Consider the following 26,037-nt stretch of genomic DNA (forward strand, 5'->3'; position numbering starts at 1 on the left):
CCCCTAACCAGTCCTGGAAATGGCCCCAACAGCACCCAGAGGTGGAGACATGCCCTGCCAAGAATGGGCACCTCCTTGTGGTGCCATTTTTATTTGCACTTGGGAACCTTGTCCTGCCGCCATGGGGAGGACATGACTTGGAGAGGAGGCCCAGACTCAGCAGCAGCACCAGACTTGTGCTCAGCTTCCTTACCTACCAGAAAGAAAATGAAAGTTCAGTGGACAAGCTGCCAAAAGCAGAACTGGGAGAAACCGCTCCCATGACCAAGCTGACTGTTAGGGAACCCTGCTGCCAGATGACACGAAGGCAGCAGGCAGCGAGGGACTTCTGAACACACAAGGAACAGGAAGGGATCTGCCCCCACCTCAGCCTCTGATCCAACACTCAGGGACGGGCAGGCAGACTGCCAGGGAATGGAACAGATCCTGAGGTGGGGGTGGGCAGCCCAGGGAAGGGCACTTGGACCCATCCCTGAATTGCAACCTACTGTTAAATATGTTTTACTGTGTGTATGTGTGCTCATACACACGTACACATGCGCATGTGCACGCACACGCTCTCTCACACACACACACACACTCCATTATGTGTTCCTATGAATGTTGGTTCTTTCCTCCCACCATGTCCTAGGGATTGAACTCCGGTCCACAGGCTTTGCGGCAAGCACCCTGACCCTCTCAGCTATCCCAGCATTCCCACCTGCCCGTTTTTTATGCCAGAATGGGGGGTGGGGTGTTTACTGCTTATCACTGGGAGTTTGGCGTGAGTCCCTGGCTCTGTGCCAGCCCCGTACCCCTTCCCTGATCTAACTTGGGCCCCTGGGTTGGGCCACGTACTTCTTCTTCCTCTTAATTATCTCAGGCTCTCCAAGTAGGAGCTCCAGTTTTCTCTTGGAAATCGACAGCCTGGACCCCTTATCTCTCTCACTCCCAAGCCTGGGTGGGGGCCTGGTGGCTCTGGCTCTGCTCAGCAGGTGTCTGCTTATCTCTGGGCTCTCCACGGGGATGAGGGGGCTGGCAGCCCTTGTCATCCTCCAGTCCTCTGGTGATGGGGACAGCCTGCCAGGATGTCCGTTGGCCTCTCGGGGGCCGAGTGCCTTTAGTTCACCCTCGGGCTGCATGTCGACATCGCTGGCTTCCAGGGTTATGGGGGTCCAGCCAGAGGCTCTCATGGTGAGGTCTGGAGCTTTTGGGACCGAGTCCTCCGAGATGGTCTCCTCAGCAGTCTTGAACCTCAGTGTGTAGGAAGGTGAGTTGCGGCTCCTGTCACCCAGGAGGCGGTAAGCACGCTGGCGGCAGCTTCGGTAGTTGGAATGACCTGGGGTATCCTCTGAGTCTCCATCATAAGGGTCTAAAAACTGTGACAAAAGTTTGAGTGTTTGGCTACATCCAAGGCCCGTCCACAAAATAGAGTTTCTGAGGCAGTGGGTGGCAATGAATATGTAAACAAAACGTCTCCATCACTGATGGCAAATGTGTGTGCTTTGCCTTGCACCGAAACCCAAAAAGGACAAGGTCTCCACCTGACACTAGCCTAGGTGACCCTGGCCTTCCTACCGTCCTTCTACCCTCCTGCCTCTGCCTCCCATCAAGGGACCGTTCTGAGGGTCAAACCCAGATGCTCATAAACGCTGGGCAAGCGTCTTACCCACTGCGCTACATCTATTTTGTTGGGTTTTGGGTTTTTGAGGTGGGCTCACTATATAACCTTAGCTGGCCTGGAGCAACCTATGTAGATCAGGTTGGCCTCAAACTCAAAATCCACCTGCCTCCCCACCCCCCAAGTGCTGGGAATCAAAAGTCTGTACCACCACACCCAGCTTGGCTCACAGCCACATGGAAGGCTATCTCCAGGCCATCGCCACCTTCTTCCAAGTCCTTGAATACTGTGACAAAGTACTCAGACTTACGGAAATATGTCATTCCAGAACATTATAAGGCGGGGTCTCTTAGCCCTGGCTGCCCTTCAACTTTATATCCTCCTGCCTCAGACTCTGCAGTGCTGAGATAACAGGTGTGCGCCACCACCACCTGCTACAGCAAACTCCTCTTAAGGGTGCATGGCCAGGCCTCTGGGGAGTCCCTGACCTTGGCTGTGGAGGTTAAAACTTCCTGTCTGTTTTTCCTTGCTCTATCCTGTTCCTGTCTGGCTGTGGCATGATCTATCATCCCGGCACTCACAGGCAGAGATAGGAGGCATGTCCCTCAGGCTTCTGGACCCAAGGGGTTTGGGCCAGGCCTGTGCATACCTCTCTCCAGATGCCTTCAGCAAAGTCCATGAGGTTCCTTCTGGAGTTGATCTGTGAGGGGAAAGCTTGATGCAGATTCCGCCCTGCCACCTTAACCCCGAGCATGGGATGCTCGCTGGCCACACCACAGGGCATGCTAACACGAAACCTGGTAAGGGGACAAGGTCCAAGCCTGGCAGGCAGGGAGCCCTTCCCTGGCACAGTGGGCAGACAGCACCTTGGCACTGCTTCTGGGCCCAAATCCAGGAGCTGGAGGGCACTAAACTTTCCTTCTCAACTGGTTCCCCCCTCGCATGCAAAAGCGAGGCCTAAAAAACCCACAGAGGAGCCCAGGCCTGGCCTCTGGTGGTCCAACACTTTTGCCCTAGGCCACCAAGGAAGGTAGTGTTCATTTTCTTAATAAAAGAATACTGGCGTTTAAATACTTTTAGTTTTGTTTTTGTTTTTGTTTTTTTTCTTTCTTTCTTTTTTTCGGAGCTGGGGACCGAACCCAGGGCCTTGCGCTTGCTAGGCAAGCGCTCTACCACTGAGCTAAATCCCCAACCCTACTTTTAGTTTTAGTAAGGGAGGAAGGGATCCAAAAGTTAGGAATGGGTATTTCCCACATGTACGCCCCCCACGCTTGCTGGGCACCTGAAGGCGATGGCGTGAGTGTCTCTGCCACTTGCGAAAGCCAGCTGCACTGAACGCTGCCCTGATGCAGGTGGGTCGGCTGGGCCTCAGGCTGGCCATCCCTCGAGGCCAGGCACGTAGACTGTCACTTAACTAAGGAGACCAAGCCAAAGGACAAAACCCCTGTCAGAGGGTCTAGAGCATAGGGAAGGAAGGGCAGGCCACAGGGAGAAGAATTTTTTAAACAACATCTGATCCCACCCTGTAGCTCAGGCTGTCCTTCCTCCAGATTCTCTGTAAATATGAGGCAGCTGAGGCAGGAGGAACATGAGCTCAAGGCTAGCCTGGGCTACATAGAAGGTCAAGGCCAGCTTGAGATAAATAGCAAGACCCTATGTCAAAAACAAAAGCAAGGGCTTGGTCCATCCAGTGCTTACTTAGCACATGCTAGACCCTGGACTCAGCCCTAGCACCTACGAAACAAAGAGTGGTGGCAGGGGTTTGAAAACCCAGCACTCAGCGCAGGAGGATCAGAGGTTCAAGGTCATCCTTGGTAAGAGGCCTGCCTGGGCTACATGAGATCCTTCCTCAAAAACAACAAAAAGCCCCTAGGATTGTGGGTACAAAACAGTTCAGCACTTGCCTAGCTCCGCATTGTGGGAAATACGGGTTGGGGACATCAGAGCACAAGAGAACGTGCTCCACACAGAGAGCCATCCTGTCTATCTGAGACCCTCTCTTTTAAAAGATTAAAAATGGGCTGGAGAGATGGCTCAATGGTTAAGAGCACTGACTGCTCTTCCTAGGTGTCCTGAGTTCAAATCCCAGCAACTACATGGTGGCTCACAACATCTGTAATGCGATCTGATGCCGTCTTCTGGTGTGTCTGAAAACAGCTACAGTGTACTCATATACATAAAAAAATCTTTTTAAAAGTTTAAAAATAAACTGTAGGGGTTGGGGATTTAGCTCAGTGGTAGAGTGCTTGCCTAGCAAGCGCAAGGCCCTGGGTTCGGTCCCCAGCTCCGAAAAACAGAACCAAAAAAAAAAGGGGGGGGCTAAAGATGGGCCTGGAGAGCTGGCTCAGTGTTAAGAGCACTTGCTGCTCCTTCAGAGGACTCAGGCTCGGCTCCCAGCACCCGCCCGGAAGTAACTCCAGCTCCAGAGGATCCGATCCCGCTCTGCTCCACAGACATAAGTCAGGAGATTACTCACACACGTAAAATGTAAGTACCGAGGAAGCGGCGCTACAAACCTCTGTGGAGTCTCATGTCCCTCAGTTTCTCCAGATCCTCCCTCCGAGCAGCTGCTACGCCCTGTGGAAAGTGCCTCAGTTACACAGGCACATGGGATGCTTTCCAGCAATAAATCCTGCCTTCCCAAACTGGGCTCCCAGACCCCATTCTGAAACCTGGGAAGCAAGCAAAAGACCGGCCCTACCATACCCTCCCGAACACAGGACTTGTGGGCATCTTAAAGGTGAGAGAGGCTAACAGAGGAAAGGAGCCCAGCTTGGCAGTGCAATGTGAACCTCTGCCTTGAATCCCAGCATCGGGAGAGGGAGGGTCAGGAGTTCAAGGTCGTTCTCATTTACATAGTGAGCCAACCTGGGCTTTGTGAGACTCTGTCTCAGGAAAACGAAAGTGGAAGAAGACGCTGCAGAGGCATCTCTGAGGTAAAGCCCACACAGCTCTTGGCGAGAATCTGACTTCAGTTCCTAGCACACACATTCAGTGGCTCATAACCACCCTTAACTCCAGCTCCAGGGGTCAGACACCTCAGTTGTGGGCATCTGCATATATGTACATGCATACACATACACTTTAAAATAACACTTACAAGAAAAAAAAAGAGGGCTGGAAAGAGATGGCTCAGTGGTTAGAGCACTGTTCTTCCAGAGGACCAGGGTTCAAGTCCCAGAACCCACATAGTGACTCACAACCATCTGTGACTCTAGTCCTATGGGATCTGATGCCCCCTCTGACCTCCACATGCATGCACCTGAGGTACATATATACATGAAGGCAAAACACCTATAAGCCTGAAAAATAGATCCAGTTTAAAGGAAGGAAATAACTCCGTGTACATTACCCAGATCCCTTTTCTTCTCACCTTCCCTGTCCCACAACCCCAAATGACATTTGAAAGTCCTGTTGTCTTAAGATTTGAGGCTATTGCTGCTTCTTAGGAAGTCTTGCAGGGGCTGGGGATTTAGCTCAGTGGTAGAGCGCTTGCCTAGGAAGCGCAAGGCCCTGGGTTCGGTCCCCAGCTCCGAAAAAAAAGAACCAAAAAAAAAAAAAAAAAAAAAAAAAAGTCTTGCTGTGTGTGTGCCTCCCCCCTACCCCAAAAGCTCTCATCCAGAATGGCCTGAGGCTTTTCCTTGTGAAAAAAAACTGGACTCCAGAGGCCACATGTCTGAGTGTCATACCATCAACATGACTTGGGTTAGGAAGTCCGCCCCTGTGCTTCTTCTTTGGAATTGGGCATCACAGGCACCTTTGAAGGGTGAGGGCCATCTACACAGAGCTGCGAGTGTCCCCAGTGGTCCCAGTAGACCAGCCGGGCTTACAGTACGGACAGTAACACAGGCCAAAGGGCTTCTCAGCCCCTCCCTGGCTCCAGATCACCTGAGGTTTACCCTCGTTACCGTGTGATGTTCCAGGCAGGATTTCTCTGTGTGGCCCTGGCTATCCTGGAACTTGCTCTGTAGACCAGGCTGGCCTCAAACTCAGAAATCTGCCTCCCAACCACTGGGATTAAAGGTGTGCCCCACCACTGCCCAGGTCTTTTGTTGTTTTAGTCTAAGGCTATCGTGCTTACATGTATTACTGTGCACCAGATACATGCCTGGTCCTTTGTACTTCACACACGTATACACCATAAAAGAAGAGGCTGGAAAGATGGCTCAGTGGTTAGGAGCACTGACTGCTCTTCCAGAGGTCCTGAGTTCAAATCCCAGCAACCACATGGTGGCTCACAACCATCTGTAATAGGATCTGATGCCATCTTCTGGTGCATCTGAAGACAGCGACAGTGCACTCACATATAATAAATAATAAACCTTTTAAATAATAAATAAATAGATGTAAAAGAAAAATACATGTGCACAAAATGCCCTTGACTCAGAATTCCTTGTATTCACATGGTGGCTCAGAGCTGCGATTTCAGTTTCAAGGAATCCAGTGCCCCCCTCTGGACTCTGCCGGTACTGCATGCAACGGAGCACAAACGTTCAGGCAAACAAAAATAAAGTTGTGCCCAACTCATCCTGAGCACTTGGGAGGCAGAGGCAGCTCCTGTGAGTCTGAGGTCAGCCTAGTCTGTAAAGCGAGTTCCAGGACTTCATAGGGAGGCTGTCTCAAAGCAAACAAGCAACATAACCAACCGTACTGTGCTGTTGGTTTGCCAGGTTTGAAAACCACAGGTACTTTTTTTTTTTCTATTCTTTTTTTTCGGAGCTGGGGATCGAACCCAGGGCCTTGCGCTTGCTAGGCAAGCGCTCTACCACTGAGCTAAATCCCCAGCCCGCCTCTCCTGCTTTTACTCCACCTTACCTCCTCTCTACCCCTAGGTCCCTATGTCCTGCATGCAGCTACTTGAGGCCTCAGTCCAGCTCCAGGGTGGCCCTGAAGCCCCAGAACTAGTAAGGTTATCCGAGTCTCAGAGGCTTTAATCTAGGGACACTCTGAGGTGGGGGTGGGCTGGCGGGACAGGTTAATCCACGACTTGACTTTACAATCCTTAAAGCTGGGAGGATAATAAAATACTCACTTTTGCTTTATGTTTGAAAACTACCTGAAGAAAATTCTAGAAGTCAACCCATCCTCCACCTGAAGTTACTAGGTCTTTACCTCCAGGAAAATTCTATTTATTAACCTCCAACCCTGGGCACAGTATGTGCTGCTCACTGACATCTGTCTCTACCTACGCCTGATAGGTCATGTGGCCCAAGGTTGCCTTATTACCTGGTCTTGTCTCCAAGGTAGCCAGGCCCACGGCCCGCCTTTCCAGTACTGTCTCTGGTGGGGAATCCAGCTGAGATCTTCCTGCTGCACAAATCTTACTCATGGGGACAGCTCTGAGCTGTTCGCTCAGCCCAAAGCAGCATGTCACCTGACCCCTCTTTCTTCCAAACCCCAAACCCTGACCTTATGTTTTAACCCCTCCCAAACCCACACACAGGCACACAGGCTGTGCGTTCACATCTGTCAGTCTGACACACGCATCCTGATTATGGCCGGTCAGTCACTCTCGTGGTTTCCTGGAGTTGTGACTACGCTGTCCACAGCCCTGTCCTCAAAGCCGGTCACAGCTCTGATGAACAGTGTGCAATGTCATGATTGCTGGTTGTAGCCGCCCAGGCTCCACAGAGAACTCAAACCCATAAACTCAAGAGCAAGGAGGGGCAAATAAGGGGGGTTTGAAAGGAGAAGTGGAAAGTGAAATTATGTAGTTATAATCTCAAACCTAAGAGAATTTTGGGAGGGTTTTTGTTTGGTTCATTTTGTATTTGACTTTTTAAAAAAGGATTTATGAGGGGTTGGGGATTTAGCGCAGTGGTAGAGCGCTTGCCTAGAAGCGCAAGGCCCTGGGTTCAGTCCCCAGCTCCGGAAAAAAAAGAAAAAAAAAAAAAAAGGATTTACGATTTATCTAATGTACATGAGTACACTGTCGCTGTCTTCAGACACACCACAAGAGGGCATCGGATCCCATTACAGATGGTTATCATGTGGTTGCTGGGATTTGAACTCAGGACCTCCAGAAGAGCAGTCAGTTCTCCTAGCCACTGAGCCATCACTGAGCCATCTCTCCAGCCCCGTATATTTGTTTTTTGGTTTTTTTTTTTAAAGATTTATTTATTTATTTTATGTACAGCATTCTGCCTGCATATGTGACTGCAGGCCAGAAGAGGGCACCAGATCTCATTACAGATGGTTGTGAGCCACCATGTGGTTGCTGGGAATTGAACTCATGACCTCTGGAAGAGCAGTCAGTGCTCTTAACCACTGAGCCATCTCTCCAGCCCCCTATATTTGTTTTTTAAGACAGGTTTCTCTGTGTAGACCTGGCTGTCCTGGAACTCACTGTGTAGACCAAGCTGGCCTCAAACTGAGAGACCTGTAGTGCCTCCCGAGTGCTGGGATCAAAGGTGTGTGCCGGGGTTGGGGATTTAGCTCAAGGCCCTGGGTTCGGTCCCCAGCTCCGAAAAAAAGAACCAAAAAAAAAAAAAAAAAAAAAAAAGAACATCTGGCTTTTGGGCTGGCGAGATTGCTCAGAGGTTAAGAGCACTGTCTGCTCTTCCGGAGGTCCTGAGTTCAATTCCCAGCAACCACATGGTGGCTCACAACCATCTATAATCAGGTCTGGTGCCCTCTTCTGGCCTGCAGGCATACATGCAGGCAGAAAGCTGTATGACATATACATAATAAATAAATAAATGTTAAAAAAAATCTTTAAAAAAAAAAAAAAAGGTGTGTGCCACCACCACCTGACAGGAAAAATAGGCTTTAAAAAAGGAGAAGAAAGAATCTTGGGGTCAGCCCCACAGCTGTGGGTGGGTTACCTCAGTCGATGGATAGTCCTTAGAGCACTGCACACCTTCCAGAAGGAGGGAGGGAGAGGGAGTTGCTGGAGGGATGGCTCAGGGGTTAGGAGTGGCTGCTCTTCCAGAGGACCCAGGTTCAATTCCCAGCACCCACATGGCAGCCCACAAATATCTGTTCAGTCCCCAGAGATCTGATGCCCTCTTCTGGTCTCAGCAGGCACTGTACTCACACGGTAGGTACACAGACAGACAGACAGACAGACACTCAAACAAATAGAGTAAAAAATAAAACAAACAAACTAACCTTGACAAATTTTTCTGGTGAATTTTTTTCAGGGGCACGGATTATAACACCTCAGGAAAGAGCTACTAACTAGCAAACAAACTCTGTGCAAACGATAAAAATGAAATGTCTATCCACAGAACAGGCTGGGAGTGTTCCCAGAAGCCTCTTTGTGAGGAGGGCAGAGGGCAGCTGAGCCTTGCTTAGCCTAGCAGTGGCACCTTTCACCTACACCACCCCACCCCATCCCTCATCCCTGTCACAGCCCCTGGGGCTATGTCTAGAAAGACTTACTGGAATCCTGGGAGAAGTCCCAGAAAGTAGGAGTGAATCTCCGGGAGCAACCGCCTAGGAGAAAGGTGGGCTTAGCCCAAAGAAAGGGGTCAGAGCTGATGTAAAATGGCTACCTCACACTGCAGGAAAGCCTTAAGTGGAAAACCTGGGGAGTTGAGGGGCGCTGTGAGCTGCCTCAGCCCTCACTAACCACACAAACCAAGACCAAAACTGCCTGGCAGTGCACATGTGCTCTGAGACTCCCTGATCATCTTCCCCCAGTGCCAAGAGGATTAACCTGGGTGTCAACTGCAAATCAGAGATGGGTTCTCCAAGGAACTGATGTAGTCGCTGTCTCAGAATGCTCAGCTGTGGGAGAGCAGACGCCCACATTTTATTTGCAGCCACCCACCCAGAGGCAGGAAGCACACGTTCATTCAAATCCGCTCCCCCACCCCCGTGCTTTCTGGGCAAAGCTGCATCATCTCCAAGTCCCCGGCTGGGATCAATGCTTGGGAAACACACACTTTGTCAGAGCAGATAGGTCTGAGACAGCGAGTTACCCTGCATCAGATGAGGTGTCCTTTGCCCCACAGTGAGAACCTTCTGAGGGACCCCAGGCTCCATATTTAGTGCATAAATCATTAATTTTTCTAAGATTGACACTCTGTTCTCTACTAGGTACTATTTTGATCAAATATCTCTTATGTCTGTTTTGGTTTTTGAAATGATGCCTACACCCTGACCTTCTGAGGGTCGGAGGACCAACCTCCGAGAACCGGTTCTCCTTTCACTGGGCAGGCTTTGGCAGTGCCTAGGCTGGCTGAGCCGTTTTCCTAGTGGAATTCTAGTAAGAATGCTTACATCTAGGGCAAGCATCAGAATGAGAGAGTTGTTTTTTGATTGAATCTAGAATGCACAGTTGTTTTCTAGAAGTGTGTTGACCTTGAAGAAATCATTGTAGAAAACAGCGGTTGTGTTGTTATCTATAAAGTTGTTTCCTGTAGGGCCTCTGGTCACAAGCCGGTCTGGCTGTAACACCGGGATCGTCTTACTTTTGGGTCCTGCAAACTGCACAGTGAGGGTAAAGTGGCGGGCGAGATGCTTTCGGTCAGGAAACCTAGAGATCAGGTGTGAGCTTTAGTACGAGGAGCTTGTTTTACACCCCCTCCCCCCAAAAAGTTTATATAACAATCAATAAATGTGCTTCTGGGGCTGGAGAGATGGCTCAGCAGTTAAGAGCACTGACTGCTCTTCCAGAGGTCCTGAGTTCAATTCCCAGCAACCACATGGTGGCTCACAGCCATCTGTAATGGGATCCGATGCCCTCTTCTGGTGTGCATGAAAACAGCTACAGTGTACTCATATAAATAAAAATAAATACATCTTTAAAAACAAAACGTCAGGGGTTGGGGATTTAGCTCAGTGGTAGAGCGCTTGCCTCCCAAGCGCAAGGCCCTGGGTTCGGTCCCCAGCTCCGAAAAAAAGAAAAAGAAGAAGAAGAAGAAAAAAAAAAAAGTCAAAACCAGGGGTGTAACAGTGGTAGCATGGTCACCTAGCACCCGCATGACTCGGGGTTGAGTCTGCAACACAGGGTTCAGAGCAACGGGGAAAGGTAAGGGGGGGTGGCAAACTATCAGTCCAAGTCCGAGACAAGTTGACCAACCTCTAAAGAGACAAACACCCCTGAAAGTCTCCTCCCCATAGGGCATGGAAGTCGGCCTCTCCTGAGGAACCTGGGTTTTAGCAGAGCCTCTCAGACAGGCCTGTCCACAGTGAGGCTGCAACTGGGGTTTTAGTTCTGATTCCAAGTCAGTTTTGTCTCGAGGAAACTTCAAGTAAAAATAGTATTTTTAGACGCCCCACCCCCAGCCCGCCATGGCTTTGCATGTAGATGCTAATCCGTCGCATTAATTCCAAGATGCCCCAGAATTCTCCTATGCATTCAGGGGGGAGGAGAGGGGTGTCCATGCTCTCTGAAAGCCACTCAACCCTACTCATCGCCGGGCCCTTCCCAAACCCCACTCTTCATGCCCAGAGCAACGAAGGGACCCCTCCGTCATCGACCCACCTCACAGCAAGGTTCCCTGAAGTAGTCAAGGCCTGGAAAAGGCAGGAGGACAGGGACACCTACCCTGAGGGGTCACATCTTCATTTTCAAAGGATAGTGCCCCCATGTTTAATCTGGGTGGAGCCTCCTCTTATCCAGTGTTAGCTGTCTGTCTAAGCTCCGCCCCCAGTTACCTGGCAACAGTCGGTATGCTCCGCCCCCACAGTTACCTGGCAATAGCCAGGTATGCCTGACGGTATAACAGGGGCTGCTTGCCCTCTCCTCACTCTCTTGCTCCCTCTTGCTCTTCTCTTCCCCTTTGCCCCCTCTCTCCCCAGTCCCCTCCCCCCTTCTCTCCACGTGCTCATGGCCGGCCTCTATTCCTCTCCTTCTCTACTCTTATTTCTCTACTTCTCTCTCTGCCCCTACCACCCTCTTAACTCCCCTCCCCATCCCCTGAATAAACGAATCTATACTGTACCGTCGTGTGGCTGGTTCCTCAGGGGGAAGGGTTGTCTCAGCATGGGCCCACTGAGGCACCCCCTTTTCTCGGACCTCCAAAGAACATATCCTACCTCTCTATCTTTTTATAAAGACAACATTGGTGCTGAAACCCGGGACATAGCCTCTCCTATACACATCATCCGGGACCTTCCTTCCACACACACCCATCCTACCCTGTCCTTTACAAGTGCCTTCGGGGACAGTGGCTTCAGTGAAGGACCACATACCTGTCAGAACACCTGCAGCCACATCTGTTCAGAGATCCAAACTGGACCACACTTAACTCCAAGAAGTCGGCCGGAATTTAGGTGGTTAGTTCCTAACAGTTGCTAGGCAGGGGCCACTGAGTTAGGGCTCTTTGAACCTGGCGGGCAGCCAGAGCGGTCTTGGGGCTGACAGTTATTTAAAGCAGCTTGTTAGCTTTAAGCATCTGGTGTGGAGGGCAAGGACTGTCTAGACTTACCTCCTGGATGGGATGTTCATTTTGGTTCCCAGGGAATCACCCCAGGGAGTCAAGAAGGGAGGAGGCAGATATCCTGTGCTTTAGGCCTGCATGACGTCACAGGTATCTCCATGGCAACACAGTGTGCATGTTTCTGGGGCAGTGTCTGGGGAAAGCTACACATGTCCACTCAGGACCCTAGGCCGTAAATCATAGCTCCCAGCTCCCCTCCCTCAGTTCTTGTTGCCCCTAGTTCTGCACCTGCCTGCTCCACAGGGCATGCATAGTCCTACCTACCCTGTGCACATAGGCCTGATCCTTAGGCCACAGACCTCCTCAAAGCTTCCCTTCCTTGGGCACACTCTACTGGGGTGCACTTAAGACCAAAGAGGCCACCAAGACTTTGGGGACTGTCCTGTGCTCTAGAGCAGCTTCCCAATTCTCATTCTGGCCACAGAACTGGGCCTCCCCTCTGGTGGCATACTATGGTTTTGTCACACCCTGCCACCCGACCTCCACCTCCCCTCACAGTCACTCTTCCTTCTGTGGGACACTGGGGTTAAAGGAGCCAAGCCCCTCTGCTGTCTGTGCAGAAGTTGTTTGCATGTTATTTTTTTTTTATTTTATGTATATGAATACACTGTCATTATCTTCAGACACACCAGAAGAGGGCATCAGATCCCATTACAGATGGTTGTGAGCCACCATGTGGTTGCTGGGATTTGAACTCAGGACCTCTGGGCAGTCAGTGCTCTTAACCACTGAGCCTTCTCTCCAGCCCCTGGGAACCACTTTCAAAGGCACAGGCACAACCAAGGGATGTCCTTTCTCATCCATAGCTTAAGTGCCCCAGGAGTTCAAAGTTCCCAGGGCAACTGAGGGATGGCATGGCAATAAACCAGAAAATAACATGGGGACAGTATTTCCTAGGCCTCTTCCCTACTCCCCAACTCTTCTGTTCTCTTTGGCCCCTCTTCCATATTTCTTGACCTTGGCAGCTGACACAGACGTCCTACCTAGGGCTGAGACCTCAACAGTCACCTATCCTTGGCGCTTTGACAGTTGCCAGCCTGTATTTGCTAGCCACAGCACCAAGAGTCTGGCTAAGGCTGAAAGCGGCACTAACCTGTGATAGAAGCATAAAGTCAGACAAGTCCATTTAGCAGAACGGTAGTAGGCTCTCCCTGGGGCCTAGGACCTCCTGAGCCACAGGATTTTGACAGGTTCACAGTACCAGGGATGACTTTTCTCCTGTGGAGAACACCTCAGATCCAACCAGAGGGTGATTGGTTGCCCCTGGAACCTTCACGAAACTGTTGCACCAGAGGGCACTTGATGCCGGAAGTTGGTATTGGAGCACACAAGGATCCAGCCACCATGCTGGCTTACTGTGCTGGCTAAGCCACCAATGGCTTTTCTTCCACCTCCTCCCCCATAGCCTACACAAGTCCTTTTTAGCACAAGTTTCCAGCTTGGTGTCAGCTTGATCTCTGTCCTGCAAGCTCAATGCTGCCTTCTGCAATAGTCTTACTAGCTAGCACTGGGGAACCAGAGCAATGGCAGTACTGTGTGTATTTGAAAGCTTTCGGGGTCTCCCTGACCAATTCTTTGGTATTTTTAATATCCATTTGGATTTTATGTGTATGGGTGATCTCACCACTTGTATATGCCTGGTGCCTGTGGAGGCCAGAAGAGGAAATCAGATGCCCTAGGACTGGAGTTACAGTTGTGAAGCACCAAGTGGGTGCTGGGAATTGAACCCAGGCCCTCTGAAAGAGCAGCCAATGCTCTTAACCACTGAGCCATCACTTTACTGCCCAATAATTTATTTTTCTAAAACAGGGTCTCCAGTCTCATGTGGCCCAGGTCAGCCTTGAATTCACCGTGTAGCCCAAGACAATCCTCCTGTCTCCACTTACTCCTGAGTGCTGGGATTACAGGCATGTATGGTCAGCCATCTTACAAGGTGCTGTTTACTGCTCTGGTTGACTGTGGGGACCTGGGAGAGTGGAGCCTAAAAATGAGGCAGACTAAATCTCATGCAATAGCCAGCTTCATTCAGAGCGTCAGGCGGGTTTATACTCTGAGTGTCGAGTGGTCGCCTGAGTGTCGCTCTCACAAGTTCAAGTTGTATAGAATCACAAGGATAAGCCCCACGTGGCCAAAAGGTTTTCCAGGGAGGCTACCAACAAATAGCATGGCCAGCTGGAGCGAATCCTCTGAAGTAAACTCACTCCTCTGCTCCCCCTAGGGCACCTAGTGCATCCCACAGCCCATGCTGTGGTTTTGAAGAAAACTGAGATGGCAAGACTCTTGTTTTCTCGCACGCTCTCAGAATTGCCATCCCGTGACTCCCTTCTTGGACAGTGTTCTGACAGAGCTGTGGACACACGACAGGGCTTAGTGCACACCGGGTTAGCGCTCTGCCGAGTTACAATGCCTACGCTTTGGGGCAGGTGCTTTACTCTATTCCGTTTGGCTTTGAGGCGGGGTCTCACTCTGTATCCTAGGCTGGCTTCAATACTCAAGATACCCTTGCCTCAGTCTCCCGAAGGTTTCTGTAGAACAGTGAAAACCAACTATCCGTGTGTCCCTTAGTCTTCTCCCGTGTTGCTCAGCATGTTTAATTGCTATCAACTAGAATTACCGGGCTTGTCTAGTTCCAGGACAGTTAGGCTTTCTTTTTTTTTCCTCTCCCCACCCCCGGAGCTGCGGACCGAACCCCACTGAGCTAAATCCCCAACCCCAGTTAGGCTTTCTTGAATTTTCCATGCCACCCATACAGGACATTTATATACATTTCTTCTAAGGGTAAGCAGGCAAAATGTCTCCAGTTCAAGCCAGTTCTAACTCAGGGGAAGCGTAACTTCTCAGCTATGCCAAACTTCTGTCCAAGGTGAAGGGTCACAGAGTATACTGTCTTGTAAGACCTAGATGGTTTTATTTTTTTTATTTTTATTTTTTTTTAAGATTTATTTATTATGTATACAGCGTTGCACATGCATGTACACGTGCAGGCCAGAAGAGGGCACCAGATCTCATTATAGATGGTTGTGAGCCACCATGTGGTTGCTGGGAACTGAACTCATGACCTCTGGAAGAGCAGTCAGTGCTCTTAACCACTGAGCCATCTCTCCAGCCCGATGGTTTTATTTTGTTTGGTGATTTCTTTAGTATTTGAGACAGGCTCTCACATGTAGTCCTGCCTGTAACTCAGAGGATAGGCCCGGAACTCATTATGTTGATCAGGCTGGTCTTGAACTCCCAGAGATCTGCCTGACTGAATGCTGGGATTAATGTCACATCCCCACTGAGCCCAGCCATCAGACTTCACTTGAAAATCCACTTCCGGGCTGGAGAGATGGCTCAGCGGTTAAGAGCACCCGACTGCTCTTCCAGAGGTCATGAGTTCAATTCCCAGCAACCACATGGTGGCTCACAACCATCTGTAAAGAGATCTGATGCCCTCTTCTGGTGTATCTGAAGACAGCTACAGTGTACTCATATACAAATATATCTTTTTAAAAAATGAATAAAATGTACCCCTTGTGCTCTCTCCTGGTCCACAAGGGGCTTGGGAGACTGACTGGTTCTGTCTACTGACCCTCATGAAGGGGAAGGAGATGGAGACAACAGAAGTCATAGGAATTTGTAGCTGTTGTATAAAATTCCTCTAAGATTGGAACATCCCATCCTGCAGGGAAGCTCTTTATACAGGAGGTAAACAACTCGAAATAGTGGTTCCTGAAACTGACCAGATTCACTAGGCCCCGCCCACCAGTAAGTCCAGACAGCCAGGCTTCCTGGATGACCAGCTGAGGCCCTGGACAGGACACTCTCTCCAACACATTGAGTTGCCTGTAAGCTGTGCACTGTGCTCCAGGTTCCCAGGTTTGTGAGCTGTCTGTTACCCATGCTGGGGTGGGCTGTGGTGATACAGCTGTCTTTGTGTCATTTCTGCTCCTGTTAAGTAACCTCCCACCCATACCCCTAGAAGTAACCCCAATAAAACTCACGGCTCACCAAGTTGGACCTTGGTGGCATCTGAACTTTGGTGTGTTATGGGCTCCCTATCTGGGGTGAGCAGATGTGTGGTCTCTCCCCAGGAAAGCTTTTGTCGCAGCAGTTGGTTTGGGTTTACAAGCAGAGGAAAAACGGAGCGGTATTCAGGTAGTCAATGAGATCAGGGTTCATTTCAACCATTCAACCATTCAAAAGTTGGCTAACACCAACTTTTGTTAGTATTTTAGTATTTTGGTTTTTTGTTGTTTTTTGAGACAGGGTTTCTCTATGTAGCCCTGTCTGTCTTAGAGCTCACTCTACATACCAGGCTGGCCTTAAACTCCTACCGACTCCTACCTCCAGAGTGTGCCGCCATGCCGGACTGGGGATTTTTATTTTTGGTTGTGAGCCTAGCCTTTAACAGCTGAGCCATCTCTCCAGCCCAGGGATTTTTATTTTTAATCTGGAATCATTGACAGAAAGTGCGTGGTGTTGGAGAGATGGCTCAGCAGTTAAGAGCACTGACTGCTCTTCCAGAGGTCCTGAGTTCAATTCCCAGCAACCACATGGTGGCTCACAACCATCTGTAATGGGACCTGATGCCCTCCTCTGGTGTGTCTGAAGACAGCGACAGTGTGCTCATAAATAAAATATATCTTAAAGGGAAAAAAGCAGAGGCTCTACTGCAGAAGACTTGGCTTTGCTTCCCTGCACCCACATCAGGCAACCCACAGGTACCTGCAACTCCCACTTCAGGCTCTAACGTCTTTCAACTTCCCATTGTGTTCTGTCACGCTCAAACCTTCAAGTAAGACACATATCCACAATTTAAAAAAAATAAAAAACAAACCAAACCAAGTGCTTTGACGCTGCCAGTCCTAGGATTCCCATTGGCCGAGTGTTGAAGTTTTGAAGTGCTTTCCTGGGAAGGTGAGGCAGGCTGCAAGCCAGCACTTGGCACCCAGTCTGCTCGGTTCCTTGGCTCCGCAGTAACGTACTAATCATTGTTTGGATTTTGGTGGTGCTATTAATATACAGTGACTCACCAGAAAGTGCAGCTTTCTGGAATGTTCTTCCCAGGGCGGTGATGTTCCTTCCCGTGGAAGACAACTCTGCAAATCACTCTTTAAAGGTCTGAACACACCCAGAACACTAAAACGGGGTGGGGTGGGGGGCAGGACGAGACACGACAGGCTTCCTAAATGATACAAACGGAAATAAATTGTCCTCCTAGGTAAAGTATCAGTTGCACTTACCAGCTAGTCATCCCAAAATGCAAATCGGGCACGTGCCTTGGGCACCCAGCCAGCAGTCAAGTTTCTTCCAACATCCTTTCCAGCTGGCAGGAGGCAGGCTGACTGCAACCAGCCTTCCTTCTGTTAGTCAGTGTGCAATGCCCTGAGGTCTGGTGCAGACTAGGGTTATAGCTCAGCAGAGGAACCTTACCCACAGTGAGACGTATTGGCTTACACCTGCAGCACCGAAGGGAGGGAGGGAAGTAGAGAATGAATGCAAGGAGGGGCGTCTGTCACAAAAAGATGTGGCAAAGTGATCATCTGGTGCACAAAGGCAGAGAGACTGGGTCAGCAAGTCACTGCTCCCTCCATCAGGGCTGCCGTTTGGGGATAATGAAATGTTTTGAAAATTAGTTGCATGAAGTTCTGAGACAGCCTGGGCTACATGAAAGTCTCACAAGAAAAAAACTAGCCTGTCTCTGAGCTCAGTGCCAGAGCTCCTGTAACATATGAGCCTCTACATTCAATCACCAGGACTGAACACAGGCCAAGGGCGGGATGTGATGGTGTGCACCTTTAATGCCACACTTGGGGGGACAAGTTAAGAGTAGTTTTTGACTGTAAGACCCTGTCAAACTGAAATGAACCCCTGGGCTAGAGATGGAGTTTTGTGTCAGCTCGACACAAGCTAAAGTCATGAGGGGAGAATCTTAAGAAGAAAATGCCTCCCAGGGGCTGGAGAGATGGCTCAGCGGTTAAGAGCACTGACTGCTCTTCCCGAGGTCCTGAGTTCAATTCCCAGCAATCACATGGTGGCTCATAACTATCTGCTATGGGATCTGATGCCTTCTTCTGGTGTCTGAAGACAGCTATAGTGTACTCACATACATAAATCTTAAAAACAAAAAAATGCCTCCTTAAGATTGGATTGTAAGGGGTTGGGGATTTAGCTCAGTGGTAGAGCGCTTGCCTAGCGAGCCCAAGGCCCTGGGTTCGGTCCCCAGCTCCAAAAAAAGAAAAGAAAAAAAAAAGATTGGATTGTAGACAGCCCTCTAAGACATTTTAACTAGTAATTGATGGGGGGCTGGGGGGTGACAGCCCACTGTGGGTGTTGCCATCCCTAAGCTGGTGGTCCAGGATTCTGTAAGGAGGCTGAACAAGCCAGTAAGCAGCACCTTCCATGGTCTCTGCCTCCATTTCTGACCTATTTGGGTTCCATGTCCTAACCCAAGTCCTGAGAGGTCCAGCAAATAAAACTCTCCCATTCCCCCAGGTTGCTTTGGTCATGAATCTCATTGTGGAAAAATAGACTCTAAGACAATCCCTTAACTATCTTGCTAAACACCTTTTTAGTTTTAATTACTGTTGTGAATACACTCATTCTGGGTAATCATCTTCCAACTCAACTTCCCATCAACCCAAAGCAATGTTTGGCTTAACCCTTTCCTCCTTCCCCTGGGTTACCACCATTCAATTTTCCCATTGCTTTTGAGACAAAGTCTCATATAGTCTAGGCTGGCCTCGAACTCCTAATCCTGTCTCTACTTTTGTGTGAAGAGATGGAACCCAGGGCTTCATGCATGCTGAACAAGTACTCTACAACGACACACATCCCACCAAGCTGTGCTGTTGAGTCTATGCAGTCCAGACTGCTCCTCTGTGCTGGAACTCTAAAGAGATTCATAAGTGGAACCCTAGAGTACTTGGCTTTTGTTGTCCCTGTAAGGGTCATTTACTTGTGTATCTGACACCAAACCCTCCTAGCTGGTATCACTTTGCACCTTCAATGACTTAGAATTTGAATACTAGGACTTGCTACTTTGACTCAGTGACCACATCCTTAGAAACAGTGGTTCTCAAGCTTCCTAATCCAATGACCCTTTAACGCAGTTCATATTGGGATGACCCCCAACCACTGCTGCTATGATTTTGCTAGTTACTGTAAATACCAGTCTTAGGCAGCAACCTAAAATTTGACAGCCGCTGTCTTAGCACCTTTGAAGGACTAATATAAGCACTTAATTCCTTAGTGCTTAATCTAGGGGAGAGCAAGACTCACTTGCTGTCTCCATTTCTCCCTCTCACCTAATTTATGTACCGCCATCACTTTGCCCTTCTACATCCAGAACTGTGTGTGGTGCACATAGCACACGATTCTTAGGTGGGCAGAAAAAAATCTCCCCACAAAGTACATCCTGGCCTCAACTAAAGGACCTGTTTGTAGCACATCCACCTTTTTTTTGGTTTTTTCAGAGCTGGGGACCAAACCCAGGGCCTTGTACTTCCTAGGCAAGCGCTCTACCACTGAGCTAAATCCCCAACCCCCATCCACCTCTTTCTAGCCCAGTTCCTTATTGCTCAAGTCTGCAACCACCTTCTACCATTAAGCTACAAAGCTAAGCTTCTGAGATTTGGGAACTAAAGGACCATATGAACCCTGGTACACCACTACCAGTTCCATCAAAAACCAGGATTTGGCCTTACTACCAAGGACACTTGCCCAGAAAACATGAAGCCCAGGGTTCAGTTCTCGATGCTGCCAGAAACACTGGATGTGCCAAAATCAGACAAGGTATCCTTTTAACTGTTTTAGAGGCTGTTTCTGTCAACGCATATACCTGAGGGAATCATTGGATCCCTTGGAGCCAGTTACACAGGTGGTTGTAAACTGCTTCATCCCCTATTGTGAGGGTACCATTACCTAGAACTGGAGTGACAGTTGTGAGCTGCAATGTGAGTACTAATTAAATTTGGGTGCTCTGAAGAGCAGCTAGTGCTCTAGATCAGCCCCCCCCTTTTTAAAGCTTTATTTATTCCATGTATGTGGGTACACTGTCACTGTCTTTGGACAGACCAGAAGAGGACATCAGATCCCATTACAGATGATTGTGAGCCACCATGTGGTTGCTGGGAATTGAACTCAGGTCCTTTGGAAGAGCAGTCAGTGCTCTTAACCACTGAGTCATCTCTCCAGCCCCCCTCCCCCTTGTTTTCTTATGCCCACCATTTTCCCTCACCACCCTCGAGTACCCAAAATTTTAAGGAGTTAATGGAGAGCAAGCTCTGGACCTGAGAATGACTCAAACATTCCTCACTTATGAGGTGCTAGGACACAACCCCAGAATTTCACATACTACATAAGCATTCTAATCTTAGCCTAGCAAGTACCAGGCTGTGAGTATAGTGAGGAAGATGTCCGTATAGAGAATAGACAATATTGGGCTGGAGAGATGGCTCAGTGGTTAAGAGCACTGACTGCCCTTCCAGAGGACCTGAGTTCAAATCCCAGCAACCACATGGTGGCTCAAAAACACTGGACTCAGGTGTCTTTATGGATCAAATGACCAGTCACTAAATCCCCAAATCCTCATCTTTAAAAAAAAAAAAAATGGGGGGAAAAAAAAGACACTCCACACTTTTCTTTTTATCTCATCTGTATTTACCTTTTTAAAGCAGAATGTGATTGGGCACTGTTATTTTCACATTCACAAGCCTTGCTGAGTTACAAGACCTAGGGGAACTTAGGGTTTTGTTCTCAGTACTTTGGAAAACAAGCCACTTGGGGAATTCCTGTCAAGTTGTTTTAGCTTGTGTTTACTTCTAAGACTAGTACATGCAGAATTAACTACAGGGAATGAAAAAAATTTAAGATGAAACTTAAGTCATCTTAATTTGGTCTACTAAAGGAATCCAGCTCAACAGCTAAACACTTCAGACCACATAGTTAACAGTAACAGTAGGTTACATTACGTCTTACAACAAACGTTCTATCAACCTCTTGAGTCAAACCTATAGTATCACAGTATCACATGTAGAAATTTTTACCTTCCCCTAGTTTTCATGCCACACAGATGTTTTAAATGTTAACAAAAATAAACAAAAAATCATGGAAAATATATTATCAGAAGGAATGAAGGTAAGCATCAAACACATAGTTCTGGTGAAGCCTAGTCTACTTCTTCCATGCGTGATGTGTCATCATCTCCTTCCAGGGGTGGCATTTCTTCAGTTACAGCAGCACTGGTATCATCCACAGTAGGATCATCCTCATCAATACCTTGTTTTGGAAATAAGTGTTACAGTTAATGCCAGCTAAGGGAGGCTGAGACTTAGGTATTAACATCCCACACACCCATCTATCCCTCAAAAGGAAACGATTCATATGGGGCAAGGAAAGTGCATACCTAAAAATCCCAGCATTGGGAAGTAGAGGCCCAAGGCCACCCTCAGCTATACAGCTAAATTTGAGGATAGTCCAAGTTAAATCTCAAACACAAAGGACACTGCATTTATCCCCCCATACCCTAATTGAGCGGTCCCCACCACAGCAATAATCCAATTGTCTCAATAGCTAAAAAAGTTAACATTCCATTCAACATTTTTAAAGCCAGGGAGGGTTTGTATAGCCTTAGGTGTTCCTGAAACTCATTCTGTCGACCAGGCTGGTCTCAAACTCATGAGATTGGCCCATCCGTCTCTGTCCCCCTAACACCCTGAACCCAGCACTGGGAATTAAAGGTGTTCTCTTAAATGAACACGTAGCCTGCAATTTACCTAGACCAAGCTTGATCATCCTGTAGATCCTGTTAGCATGGGTCTGGGGATCTTCCAGACTGAAGCCGGAAGACAGGAGTGCTGTTTCGTACAGCAAGATGACCAGATCTTTCACAGACTTGTCATTCTTGTCAGCCTCTGCCTTTTGCCTTAAGGTTTCAATAATGGAGTGATCAGGGTTTATCTCCAGGTGTTTCTTTGCTGCCATGTAACCCATTGTTGAGTTGTCTCTGAGGGCTTGAGCTTTCATGATTCTCTCCATGTTTGCTGTCCAGCCATATGTGCTTGTGACAATACAGCATGGGGATGTCACCAATCGGTTTGACACAACCACCTAGAATAAAAAAGTGATGACTAAGGCCTAGTAGAACTTACCAGAAATGACTTTTAACCATAAATTATGTATATATATTTTACCTCTAAGGCAAATGAACCAAACTGTAAGTGATGTGAACATTCACATACCTTTTCAACCTTTTTCTCTAAAATATCCTTCATAATTTTGCAGAGGTTCTCAAATTTTGTCTTTTTCTCTTCCTGTTTCTTCTTTTCCTCTTCATCTTCTGGAAGTTCCAGTCCTTCTTTGGTAACTGACACCAAGGTCTTGCCCTCAAATTCCTTCAGCTGTTGCACACAATACTCATCAATGGGCTCAATCATATAGATTACTTCTAAGCCATGCTTTCGGAGACGTTCCACAAAGGCTGAGTTAGCAACCTGGTCCTTGGTCTCACCTAAGATATACATTGTAAAGTTACTTTTAGAAATGGTTTTATGTACTCAACTTTCCTGCTTAGGTACAGGCTTAAATATAACCAGATCTTGCCTACTTAAATGCTGTCACATAGGTAGAGAAAACACACCTATTTTACTTGACCATTACCTGTGATAAAATAGATGTGCTTCTGGTTTTCCTTCATTCTGGTGCAGTAGTCCTTCAGAGAAACCATCTCATCCCCAGAAGCAGATGTGTAGTATCTCAACAGCTCTGAAAGCTTCTTCCGATTTTGAGAGTCTTCATGAATTCCAAGCTGAAACATAAGCACAGGAAAGTGTTCCACATTTATAAAAAACAGTTGGAAGGCAGAAACAAGTGGGTCTAAGTGTGAGAGGTTTGTCTCAGATATACACAGCAAGTTAAAGGACAGCCAGATAGTGAGAACTTGTCTCAAAACCTCCAGTAGTAACAGGAAAATGTGTCAACACCAACCTTTATATTTTTTGAGAACTGCTCATAAAACTTTTTGTAGTTCTCTTTATCTTCAGCCAGTTCAGTAAATAGTTCTAGGCATTTCTTGACCAAATTCTTCCTGATAACTTTCAGAATTTTGCTTTGTTGCAGCATTTCACGGGAAATATTTAGAGGGAGATCCTCAGAATCCACCACCCCTCTGATGAAATCTGTGGAAGAAAAGAACAAGACACCTACCTTAATCATTCCGAAAACTAAGGAATCATTTTTGGCTGGTCGAGAGGACTGAGCCCAGGGCCTCAAACAAGTTATGCAAAACCCCTGCCAATAGTGCTTATTCTTTCTATTCGTACTTACTCAGATACTCGGGGATTAACTCCTCACAGTTATCCATGATAAAAACTCTGCGAACATACAACTTGATGTTGTTCTTTTTCTTTCTGTTTTCAAATAGATCAAAAGGAGCGCGTCTTGGGACAAAAAGAAGAGCCCGGAATTCTAATTGTCCTTCAACAGAAAAATGCTGCAATAAAATGAAATACCTTTAACTGCCATGGACAAAAATGAATCAACTTTTCCACTGAGCTATGTTACACTTAGAAGCACTTCTATAGGTTGAGTGGGTGTAAAGGTTAACGTTAAGTCAACCCGAAAACCTGCTTTAAGTCACTCACCTTTACTGCCAAATGTTCTTCCCAGTCGTTGGTTAAGCTCTTGTAGAACTCTCCGTATTCTTCATTCGTAATGTCATCAGGATTTCTGGTCCAGATCGGCTTTGTTTTGTTGAGTTCTTCTTGATCAATGTACTTTTCCTTTATCTTCTTCTTTTTCTTCTTGTCACCATCCTTCTTCTCTTCTTCTTCTTCATCAGAACCAACATCTTCTATTTCAGGCTTGTCATCAGACTCCTTTTCTTCTTTTTCTTTCTCTTCCTCTTTCTCTTCCTTTTCTTCAGCCTCATCATCACTGACTTCCTTGTCACGTTCCTTCTCCACCTTAAAAAAAAGTCACTTCATTACTGTGTCACAAATTATTTAAGATCTAAGAAATAAATGTCCATAATTAAGAAACTCATCAGTGTTTTCTATAATTTCTCAACAGTCCTCCAGAGCACAGACCCAAACTTGTTTCAAACAGGCTTATTTACAGAATGCTAAGACCATGCTCAGTTGTCTCAGTTATCATATCAATTTACCCTGCAGTTGAAAGAAAAACTTACAAAGAGAGTAATGGGGTAGCCAATAAACTGAGAATGTTTCTTCACAATTTCTTTTATTCTCCTTTCCTCCAAATACTCAGTTTGGTCTTCTTTTAGATGCAAGATAACCTTTGTTCCACGACCCATTGGTTCACCTGAAAAAGAAAAGGTTATGGACTATGAATTCAAATGGCTAATATTCAAAGTCTTCTCCCAGTGCTTGTTGGAGCGGAGATAAAAACGTGCAGTGTTTCCTAGCAGCTAACTTTCCACACAAATGCAGTCTCCAGAGCTTTAACTTCCTTGCTACTGAGCAAATAGCCATACGTTTTCCACATTTCCTCCAACCACCCAGTCCTTGAAGCTCCCTTGAGATTAACAATTTTGTTGGAGGGCTTAGGACTAAGACTATCCCAGACTGCTCCAAACTCTTCAATTCTCCCAGTTAACCCTCTTAAACACTTGACCTAAAATAACCAGACACCCACTGCACTCCTGGCCTCTGCCTACCTGTGTCTGTCCTCACAGTGAAGGATCCTCCAGCTGAGGACTCCCAGGCGTACTGCTCGTCATCATTATGCTTGGTGATGACAGTCACTTTCTCAGCAACCAAATACGCAGAGTAAAAACCAACACCAAACTGGCCAATCATAGAGATATCTGCACCAGCCTGCAAAGCCTCCATGAAGGCTTTGGTGCCTGACTTGGCAATAGTGCCAAGGTTATTGATCAAGTCAGCCTTGGTCATTCCAATGCCAGTATCCACAATAGTGAGGGTTCGGTCTTGCTTGTTGGGAATGAGATTAATGTGCAGCTCCTTCCCCGAGTCCAGTTTACTAGGGTCGGTCAAGCTCTCGTATCTGATCTTATCCAGAGCCTATTAAGAGAAGACAAACGTCACGCACACAGACAAGCCTCAAGGTGAAATTTTTACTGAAACCAACATCCATTCAATTCTTCAAGGGATATACTCACGTCTGAGGAGTTGGAAATGAGCTCCCTCAGAAAGATCTCTTTGTTCGAGTAGAAAGTGTTGATGATCAAGGACATTAACTGGGCAATTTCTGCCTGAAAGGCAAAGGTTTCGACCTCCTCTTCCTCCATTGGTTGGTCTTGGGTCTGGGTTTCCTCAGGCATCTGGGAACACGGGACGGTGTTAAAGCCTCACAGAATGTCTGCAGGCGTCCTAATGCCTACCTACCCCTTTCCTATAGAAATTCCTTAGGAACTCTATTTCGGTCTGAGACGGGGACGGAATAGAAGAGGCCGAGGGAGGGGGGTGGATGACAAAGGGATGACCTCATTTCAGAATGCGGTAATTACGAGGCGCATGTGCGCGCCTCCGGGAGGACGTTCGGACCCAAGCGGCTCCACGCACGCCGTTCCTAACGGCCACCCTCCCCCCACAAGCCGCCGCTATGGCGCCTCCCTCCTCCGCCCGCGCCTCAGGAGCACCGGCGAGAGCCGGGGAGGCCTAGGCAAAGGCCAGAGCCGAACGTTCGCCTCGCCCCCGACCCTCCGCCGCCGCTCCTCCTCGGCGGCCATCACCGCATCCTGGGCCTGGGGCGTAGCGGCCGCCTGGGGCCTAGGGTCTGAAGGCATGGCCGCCCACCTCTGCGGGCTGAGGGAGCTCGGATGGCGGCCCCGACCCCGCCGCCGCGTCTACATCCGTCAACCTCTCTCCCCAATCCCCCACTAAGCCCCTCTGCGAGGACACTCACCTTGGCAGAATGAGCACGCACGAAACGTGACTAACCGCACCGGGACACTGAAGCAACTGGCGCGCCGCCCCCCGCGCCTGCCTTATATAGAGGCGGGCCCGCCCAGCGCGCGGCGCTTTTTCCAGAAGCCTCCCGAACCTTCCGGAAGAACCCTCCCCAACCGTCGCCTCGGCCGCG

General features: G+C 48.3%; 2 protein-coding genes across 23 annotated transcripts; both read right to left on the minus strand.

Annotated features, from left to right (window-relative positions):
- Nucleotides 1-53: 53 nt before the first annotated feature.
- On the minus strand, nucleotides 54-12,090 carry 1700001K19Rikl (RIKEN cDNA 1700001K19 gene like). Of its 22 annotated transcripts, none has more exons than XM_087552914.1 (8): nucleotides 11,744-12,030; nucleotides 9,827-10,082; nucleotides 8,984-9,053; nucleotides 4,117-4,177; nucleotides 2,883-3,014; nucleotides 2,250-2,300; nucleotides 838-1,358; nucleotides 54-193 (listed from the first exon to the last, which is right to left on the minus strand). In XM_087552914.1, the coding sequence occupies exons 5-8, from the start codon at nucleotides 2,979-2,981 to the stop codon at nucleotides 190-192; spliced, it is 675 nt and encodes a 224-aa protein (XP_087409040.1). In that variant the 5' UTR covers nucleotides 2,982-3,014; nucleotides 4,117-4,177; nucleotides 8,984-9,053; nucleotides 9,827-10,082; nucleotides 11,744-12,030; the 3' UTR covers nucleotides 54-189.
- An 8,520-nt stretch (nucleotides 12,091-20,610) lies between these two features.
- On the minus strand, nucleotides 20,611-25,921 carry Hsp90aa1 (heat shock protein 90 alpha family class A member 1). The gene is given in 11 exon segments (NM_175761.3): nucleotides 20,611-21,252; nucleotides 21,750-22,083; nucleotides 22,215-22,483; nucleotides 22,633-22,780; nucleotides 22,960-23,150; nucleotides 23,299-23,464; nucleotides 23,616-23,936; nucleotides 24,161-24,294; nucleotides 24,650-25,016; nucleotides 25,115-25,276; nucleotides 25,861-25,921. Coding segments are annotated over 10 exon segments (2,202 nt in total). The 5' UTR covers nucleotides 25,861-25,921; the 3' UTR covers nucleotides 20,611-21,142.
- Nucleotides 25,922-26,037: the final 116 nt, after the last annotated feature.

This window comes from Rattus norvegicus, chromosome 6 (assembly GCF_021556685.1).
Source record: "Rattus norvegicus strain SHRSP/BbbUtx chromosome 6, alternate assembly SHRSP_T2T, whole genome shotgun sequence".
Classification (NCBI taxonomy): Eukaryota; Metazoa; Chordata; class Mammalia; order Rodentia; family Muridae; genus Rattus; species Rattus norvegicus.